Here is a 9,956-nt window from a genome sequence, read left to right on the forward strand (position 1 = left end):
CTAAATTTCAATTAGTTCCTTAAAAGTAGGCGGATCGTTTATCTAATCAGTAATGTTCTTGTACTCCCTGCAAATATTTCGATTCGTCACTATAATATTAGGAATGCCTAAACTGTGACTCAATACCAATTAAAATCGTATTAAAAAGTATTATTGGAGGTTTGACACCTTTCTACTTTTTCTGATAATATTAGAATAGGATAATGAAATTGAAATCTACCATTAAAATTATATGAAACAAAATATTTGAACGTGGTAAATCGAATGCTCCTGAGAATATTTTTTTATGAAATACTTTTTATGTTCAAAATTTTTTTTCGTTATTAGTCATTCACACCATTGTAGTCCAGTGTTCTTCTTGATGTGCCTATCCGTTACGAATATTGGCGATCATCACGGCAATCTTTATCTTATCTGCAGCAGCGCGAAAAAGCTGCACATATTCTGTATTGAAACATATTCTGAGGTTCTTTAACCAAGATGTTCTTCTTCAGATATTCTTCAAATATTTTTCCTTGCAGGATGGCTTGAAGGAGAGCATATCTGGATTCATTTCGCATAATATGTCCGAAGAACTGTAACTTTCGGGATTTGATGATTGTCAGAACCTCTCGGTTCTTATTCATTCTTCTGAGGACCTCCTCATTTGTGACTCGGTCAGTCCACGAGATCTTAAGCATTCTCCGATATAGCCACATCTCAAATGCTTCCAGTTTTCTGCACATATCTTCGTCATATCTTCTAGGCCAGTGTACCACGGTGAAAATATGGAATAACCTTTTTACCCTTAACTTTAAAATCTACCCTATGCCGAAGTGTGCACCTATATCCACCTTGGGGGTGGAATGCACGCTAACCTTTACTTATATGAAAATAACCTCAATAATCGATAGAAAAATATATTCCAAGCGAAAAATTGTGAATGGATAAAATGTAGCTTATAAAAAACCAAAGAAATTGCGTTTTTTATTTTACTGTGTATATTTTGGTACCTTACTTGGCCCTGTATGATACAATGCCTAATACGATGTTAATTTCGCGATTCATAATCACCTTTAAGGCTTCACCTAGCTGTTGATAAAATCGTTCTATTTCTTCTTCTGATTTGTCTGCTGTAGAGACGTAATATTTAACCCAAAACACATATGTTAAGATACTTTAAATAGTGTTGAAAGATAGTTTTCCGCTGATACTTCCCTTTTCCCCCTCACAATCTACACCACTGTCATAACAATCATTACAGCATGTTTTTTTTATCTTTCGTTACTTTTTACGTAAATATCATCCTTTTGTGTCAATGCGATAAAGTAAGTAGTTTTCAAGTTATTTGCGTTAAAATACATAATCTTATTTTATTGCTAACATCCATTTCACACGAGTCATAACTATGTCACTAATAAAGGTATATAATTTAGTACATTCAGTAAATTCCATTTCAAACGATTTTTTCATATTAAGTTTTAGTTCATAAAAAACAGAACTATGATTTATACTAAAACAGTTTTTCTTGGTAAGTTTTCGGATCGAGCTTGTTAACACTTACAAACAATTTTTTCATATTAATGTTTTAGTTCATAAAAAACAGAACTATGATTTATACTAAAACAGTTTTTCTTAGTGAGTTTTTGGATCGAGCTTGTTAACACTTCAATACATTTTTGAATTCTATCAGAAAAATTTCTCCTAATCTTCAGAAATATGTTTGGTTGATTTCTAATAAAATTTGCGGCATTTTCGATTTGTTGCCATAGTTCTTGTCGGGTATTAATTTCTTGAGCATACACAAGTGTCTTCAATGTCCCCTAAAATAAAAAATATAAGGGATTAAAATCCGAGCAGGCCATGGAAACTCACTTCCTCGTCCTATCCATCTGTGAGGAAACTAATTGTTCAAGTAATTTCGCATAACCAAGGAAAAATGTGCCAAAATGTGCCAAAAAACAGCCAAAATCGAATACCTCGGTCACATTGTAAGGAACAGAGAAAGATATGGGTTGCTACAAATTATTATTCAAGGAAAAGTAGAAGGAAAACGATGACCAGGACGCTGAAGGATTTCCTGGCTAAAATTCGCAAGTAATTTAAAGGAACCTATTAAATTATTTTTAAAAGTTCCACACCTATTTATTCTCAGTTCATGTTAAAAGTTCATTTTCGTTGTCCCAAATGTGGCAATTTCTCCAGTTATAAACGCCTCTAAGTGTGAAAGTGGCTTCATGAGTAAAAATAATATTGCTAACGAAATTGTTATTTTCATTATTTGTCCTATCCATAACAAATTGTGCAAATTGCATTCGACAAGAAAGATCTGTGGGTAGCAAGTTCTGCACTGGAGTAAAATGGAGGGGTCTTAAGTTTTTTTGTTTTAATATTCTGAAAACGGGAGCATTCAGTTATTTCTAATAAACGTCTGTGGACGTTTGGAAAAGTGGACGAAAAGGTAAGAGAAAACAGACGCTTTACAATTTCATCATTGTCCGACTGCTTTCCTCAGTATTCTCGTAGTGTTTGGTATCGCATTGTTACCGAGAACTTGAATTACCGGAAATTGTGTTCACGTTGGGTTCCAAAAATGTTGACGGATTTGCACAAAACCCAACGTTTAGGCAGTGCATTGACTTTCCTTGAGCGGTACCACAGTGAAGGTGAAGATTTTTTTGACCAAATTGTTACTGGTAACGAAACGTGGGTGGCCTACGTCACACCAGAATCGAAACAACAATCCATGGAATGGCGACATTCATCATCACCCAAAAGAGTGAAGTTTAAGCAAACAATTTCTGCCCGGAAAATCATGTGCACAGTTTTTTGGGACAGAAAAGGAGTATTGCTAGTGGAGTTTGTGCCTCGTAATGAGACAATCAATGCAGCGTCTTATTGTGAAACATTGAAAAATCTGCGTCGTGCAATCCAGAACAAAAGACGTGGCAAGTTGAGTAAGGGTATCGTTTTGCTGCATGACAATGCCCGTCCACATGTGGCTAATCAGACCAAAGATCTCATCAAATCATTTAAATGCTAAACTCTAGATCATCCTCCATACAGCCCTGATCTGACGCCCAGCGACTACCATTTGTTCCAGCACTTGAAGAAACACCTGGGCGGTCAGCTTCTTCAAGACGATAACGAAGTCAAAACATTTGTGATGCAGTGGTTAACAAGTCAGGCGGCAGAATTTTATCAGGAAGGTATTTAAAAACTGGTGCCACGTTATGACCTCAATATTCACGGAAGTGCCTCAATATTCACGGAAATTATGTAGAAAAGTAGATTAAGGTACAGGCTTTCATGTAAAAATAAAATTATTGCCATATCTTTGCACGTCTTTTTTTAATTCCAAAACGGTACTTACTTAAAAAACATCATACATACGCCTCTCGTACAGCGTTTTCCGTTTTGCCAACAATATTTATATCATCAGCATAGTCCAGGATTTGCACTGATTAATTATATATTGAACCAGGGGTTGTGATTTGTGATATACGTAATACTTTTCCAGAGCCAGATTGAACAGCATACAGGAGAGGGAGTCTCACTGGCGCAGCCCGTTATTTGTTTTAAAAGGTTCAGGCAGTTCCCCCTGAATTCGTACTCTACATTCAACTTTTTCAATAGTTAGTTTTGTTAAATTTACCAACTGATTTGGTATTCTTAGCTCTTTCATTGCTTTGAACATTTCTCTTCTATTCACAGAGTCGTAGGCTGCATATGGTGCCATACGGTGACATAGTACTGTGGAAAAGATTTTATACGCTGCATTTAGAAGCGTAATTCCTCTGTGGTTAGAGCATTCAAAGATATCTCCTTTTTTGTGTATGGTGCAAAGTATTCCAATATTCCAATCATTGGGGAGGGATTTCTGTGTCCATGTTTCTTTTATAAGTTGCTGAAATGCCATTATAGTATCATGACCTGAATGGCATACATGGTAAGTAAATCTTATGCTTTTCAATTACAATTATTGGACTGACAATTGTAACACAAATAAATGACATTAGCCTACTTAATTTTAAATGAGCCCTACGACTTGTAAGGTCCATAATTTCTGAAGGAGTGATTTCATAATTCCAAAAGTTTAAAAATATAATAACTATTAAAGATTCACGAAAATTTACGATTAGAATTAACAAAATTTATCAGCATCTAGGTTAAATTATTATAAATTAGAAATATTAAACACATGTGAAATAAGCAAAAAAATAAAAAAAAAAGATTATGTATTTTAAACATTACCTTTAAACGCGAATAAATTAAAATAATGAATATAATAATAATGATAAATTATAAAGAAATAAAATAAAGAATAAAAAAAAAACGGATGAAATGATTATTACGACAGTTGCCTAGATTGTGAGGGGGGAAAAGGAAGTATCTATCCCTACAGCACGCCTCTGGTAACAGCCGAAAACTGTCTTTTAACACATTTGTCAAGTTTGAAAAAAATATATTGAAAGGTGTTAAAACAATGGGCTAAAATAATTTTACAATATTTCTAATAAAACACTCTGTATCTCGGTTAAGGAGGAATATTTTATTTAAGTGAGAAAGTCTCTCTGTGCTCTATGATCTGGGTTATTGGGAACGTATCATTCCATTCCCAAAGGCTTTTAAATTAACACTTTTAAATCAACAGTTAAATTAAAGACTATTTCACATCTAAACCTTTCAATAAACATAACTGTATTTCCCCGTTTTTTTTTCTTCACATTTCGAAGTATATTTGAGCATAATATATGGCTTAAAGAAAAACTTTCAGAGCATGGCTCGTAAGACTAAAATCGATGGTCACTACAATCTTTACGAATTAGTCATTCAATAAAGAACGTGAGAAAACTCTGTATGTTTCGACTATTTCCATTATAACAATTTGCACATTAGTTTATGTAGCTTCTTCTTCGCGTGCCATATCAGAATTATCCGACGTTGGCCATTACCATTGCGAAGGCTTCTCGATCTTCTGCAATATGGAATAATTGTCCTGCATTTGATATCTGAGTCCATTCACGAATGTTTTTTAAATAAGAAACTTGTTTTCTTCCTACACCTCTACGGCTCTATTTTGCCCTATAAGAATCAGTTGTAATATATTATATCGACTTCTTCTTACTATACGTCCCAGATAAGACATTTTTCGATGTTTAACAGTCTTAAGCAGTTCTCTATCTTTGTTGACGCTCCTTAGTACTTCTTCATTAGTTTTCCTTGCTGTCCAAGGTATCTTCAGCAGTCGTCTATGAAGCCACATTTCCATTGCTTCAATTTTGTTCAAGATCGATACTTTTAGCGTCCACACTTCTCTACTATACAAAAGTACAGACCAAACATAGCACTTAACCATTCTTTGTCTTAGATCTAAACTGAGATGATTACTGCAAAGAAATTACTTCATCTTCATAAAAGTAGTTTTATTCAGTGCTTTTAGTCATTGCAGTTTATGTAGCACAGTACTAATATGTCCAATATCATATTTATTATAATTTTTTTTTAGGTGTATAAGTCTATGGAGGAGCTGAAGACCGTCGGAGATCTGAACACGGAATATCCACTTTCACAGCTAGCGATTTGTGTAGGATTTTTCTTTGTTTATTTCCTTGAAGAAATCTCACATTGGGCCATAACAAGAATCCCAGACAAAGGATGTGAAGCTTCGAAGAAAATCAATAATTTTACTAGATCTGCAGTAAAACCAATCAATGAATCTGTTAGAAACTCTCCAGTTAAAGCTTTTGTTATAGAAGAGCAGTATGAAAAAGAACTAAATAAAGAAGATAATGAAAGTAAACCTGTGGACGAAGATGAAAATAGTATAAGGAAGCTAAAACAAGGCTTAAGTATTGACGAAGACCACGAGAATATAGTATACGACTCCTTGAGTTTAAATTCGGAGGTAACACGACAAAATGAAAAGAACGCACAGCTTAGTAAAGAATATGACAAAGAAAATTATGACGAAACAGCGGAAGAAAAAATGGAAGAAGAAATCAAATCTAAACAGCAGATCATGCGTGGTGTACTCACTGTAGTAGCGTTATCGTTTCACGCAGTATTCGAAGGTTTAGCCATAGGTCTTCAGAAAGCTACTGGTGACATATGGTACCTCTTCATAGCAGTTTGCATCCATTCAGCTACCATATTATTTTGCATAAGCTTAGAAATGGTTATAGCTAAAGTTAACTTCAAAGCAATATGCATGCATTCAATAGGTTTAGCGATTTCTAATCCATTAGGGGTAGTTCTCGGAATCATTGTGACTTATACGAGTGACACGGAGACAAAGGCTAAATCAACAGCAATAGTAGCTTTGGAAGGACTGTCAGCAGGCACAATTTTATACATTACGTTTTTCGAAGTGCTGAATCGGGAAAAAGAAAGAAGGGTTTATAGAATCACAAGAGCTATTTGCATTCTTGGGGGTTTTGGACTTATGGCTGTTTTACAATGGTATCGTTAGTTGTAGTACTGTGTATAGGGATATTAAAATGATCAATATTCTCATAAATTCTGTGAGTATTAATTTTTTTCTTGATTTTTTGTTGTTTTAATATGGCTTCATTTCATATTGAATATACGAATATCGGATATAACAACATTTACATAAGTAGAAATACAATGGTGCTAAGTCGGAAAATCGTGAATAACCAAACGGTGTGGAGGGAAAATGGTACCGATTACAGTTTCATTACAATATGTCCTTTCTGACGCATTTCACGAAAAAAACATTTATATACAAAGTTAAACTAGTAAACATTTCCTATAATTTATGTATTCACAATTGTTTTTGAAAAACTGACAGTTTTTGGCGAATGTACATTTCAATATGCGTTTTGGAAAAAAACAAATTTCCACACCACCCAAAAGTAGAGTAAGGGGCACGTTTTATATCGTGGTGTCCCCTGTAGGCCTAATTTACATATGATGCACACCTTAAGATGAAATTACCATACTCGCCTTCGCTTTACTGTTACTGATGGTCCAGCAGTGCGAGTTCGTCTTGGGCACCGATGGAGACATCGCAGACCAAAATTTCGTCCGCATTTGTCATCTGTGATGCGATTGTCAGACTCATTCGTTTTCGACGTCATCAAAAAAATAGTCGCCGTTTCTTCCTCCCCATCCTAATATCATGGAACTTGCGAATTATAACAAGCACCACTACAATTTCTACAACGGAGCATCCATTTTTGCATTTACAAGATATAGTTTAGACAAGTCTTCTACGCATAAGGCATTTTTCTTAAGACATAAATTTTGGCGATACAATCGCATCTGTGACAATATAATATTTTAGAGAAATATAAAAAAAAGTGGTGGTGTAGTTTGCTGCACAGGTAGGCCAAAACTATTTTTTTTTATTTGTCGATGATTCTGATTTTATAGATGCAAGTGTTCGAGATAATTTTGTCTTGACATAAGGGTTGTAGAATCTGTGGGATTGAAAATATATATCTAGGCGAGTTTACGAGTCCAGGTCTTGGCTAAGTCAGAAGATTAAATACATTCGATTCGATGAAATTCTGCAAGTATAAGATAGGACTCGCTGCTGCCTCCGATGATAAAGAGGGAGTTCATGAGATTCACAATAGAGACTTTCAACGGGACTGGATCGAAATGCTCCTAAGCATATTCGGAGAGCAGTGTTGTGAACAGAGTTTAGCGATTGTAATAAATTATTGGATGCGGACAAGTAAACTATACTACCATAGTCTAATTTGGATCGGATTATAGCTCGATATATTTTGAGTAGTACACTTTCATGGGCACCCCATTGATGGTGGGACAATGTCTTTAACAAATTCATTTTGCTTAAACAGTTGCCTTTCATTTCATCGATATGACGACGCCAGGTGAGTTTGTTATCGACAGTTGGTCCTAAAAACTTAGTAATTAAGTATCAATTAAGTCTGTGATTTTAGGTATTTCTGTGCTATTGTATCTCCTGGTGAATTTAATTATTTTGGATTTATTGGAAGTTAATCTTAAGCTAGTTTTCTCGGACGAAGTACTAAGAGACTCGACAGAATTTTTGTAATAAAGATGAGGTTGCAGCTGTGGATTTTCCTTGACAGTATACAATAAGGTCGTCTGCGAATAGGGCAAATTTAACGGGAGATTTTATGAGAGCAAATATCATTGATGGTTAGTATAAAGAGGGTCGAACTCAAAGTAGAACCTTGGAGTACAATATTTTTAGTGACATAGTTGTCGGATAATAAATACTCCGTTAACTGTGATTCTGAAATTTCTATTATTTAAAAAGTTGTTTATAAAGCATAACATGTTGCCCGTAAAATTATTTTCTACCAGTTGTTTAAGGATAACCGACTCACCCCTAACTCATAGGGATAACACTATTTTCTGTATCAAAAATTTTTGCAGTTGCGTCTTGCTTGGAGGGCCATAGAATTTGCTATATCTGTTTGCAGGATTACTTAATTATCAGTGGTTCTTCGATTATGTCTAAAACCTGATTGAGCAGGGTCAAGGATAATGTTTTTTTTAGATACCAGATTAATCGCTTGTTGATAATTTTTTCCAGTAATTTGCAAAGGGTACATATTAGGGAAATTGGCCTAAATGAGTTTGGAGAAATGGGGAAGGAAGCTACTTTTTTATAGGAACTATAATGGATTCCGTCCATTTGGCAGGAATTTCTTATCGGGAACAGATTAGGTTGTACAATTGAAGCAATTTATTTATAGTTTCTTCATGGCGATATTTGAGAAAAATTGAAGGGATATCACTAGGGCCAGCAGCTGAGTTTTTGTAGTGGATAAGGCTAGAGTTAATTCTTGTTTAGAAAAGGGTAAGTTTATTGGGTTGGAAATATCGTTAGTTTTACCACTTGGGGTATTAAAAGAGTGTAAAGGAGACTTATTCTGGTCTAGCGTTTTGGAATAAAAGTGATGCGCGAAAATCTTGGCGATACTTTGACGTTGAGTCACTATTTTGTTGTCATGAATTAAGGCGGGGACTTTGTAGGCGGTGCTTTGACCTTTTATATGTTTAATTTTGTTCCAAAATTGACATGTAGGTGTGTCGGAAAAAATATAATTGATATAAAGGCTCCATAAAATCTTTTTGCTTTCCTTTATCATACGTTTTGATTTAGCTTTCGCTACTTTAAACTTTATAAGATTTTCATTAGTTCATGTTCATCTATATTTATTCAGAGCCTTCTTACATACACGAACTGCTACTGCACACAAGTCATTTCACCAATCAACTAATTTTCATGTAGGTTTAACTGAATATTTTTCTATGCATGTGATCCATGTTATATTCACATTTAATTACGTTGATTTTGTCTCGGACGTTAAGACTGAAATTCATCCAGTAAGCTTGTGGTATATGCCATTTACTTACTGGGTTGTACGATTTGGGTTTATTTATTGTCTAAGATTAGTATAGAGAAATGATCACTATCGAACAGACTATCTAATGGACACCATGTTAGAGATGGACCTAGTTTTGGATCACAAAGGCTAAAATCGATATTCGAGAAAGTTCCTCAAGATATATTGAAGTAGGTGCTACAACCAGTATTGAGTAGAAATATATCTTTATTGCTAATTTTGTTTTCTATAATTTTTCCTCTACCAAATGTGCTGTTAAATCCTCACATTGTGCTGTGAACATTAAAATTTTCTACGAGGATGAATGAGGATGGGAGTTCTGCTATCAAGTTAGAAATTTCTGTATTAGTTAGCTCCTTATTAGGCAGTAAATAGATATTGCAAATAGTGATTTTATGGGGACACTAGAGGGAAGCAACCACGACCTCTAAATTAGAAGTGATTTAAAAAATTTTCGGAATATATATCTGACGATACAAAAATAGAAGTACCACCACTTGCGCGTAGGGGTGTGGATCTAATCTGATAATAGCTTTTGTAATTTTTTAGGTACGGTTTTTAGCTTTCCTTTAAATTTGTTTCTTTAAGGCACAGAATATCTGG

At 34.6% G+C, this 9,956-nt stretch overlaps 1 protein-coding gene across 2 annotated transcripts in view; it reads left to right on the plus strand.

Annotated features, from left to right (window-relative positions):
• The window catches only part of LOC140434199 (zinc transporter ZIP3-like), a 33,082-nt gene extending 26,594 nt beyond the window's left edge, over positions 1 to 6,488 (plus strand). For both annotated transcript variants that reach the window (XM_072522283.1, XM_072522284.1), the window contains exon 3: positions 5,489 to 6,488. In XM_072522283.1, coding sequence (XP_072378384.1) covers positions 5,489 to 6,451 — 963 coding nt within the window. In that variant the 3' untranslated portion in view covers positions 6,452 to 6,488. The remainder of the gene's footprint in view (positions 1 to 5,488) is intronic.
• Positions 6,489 to 9,956: the final 3,468 nt, after the last annotated feature.

Source organism: Diabrotica undecimpunctata, chromosome 2, assembly GCF_040954645.1.
Source record: "Diabrotica undecimpunctata isolate CICGRU chromosome 2, icDiaUnde3, whole genome shotgun sequence".
Lineage (NCBI taxonomy): Eukaryota > Metazoa > Arthropoda > Insecta > Coleoptera > Chrysomelidae > Diabrotica > Diabrotica undecimpunctata.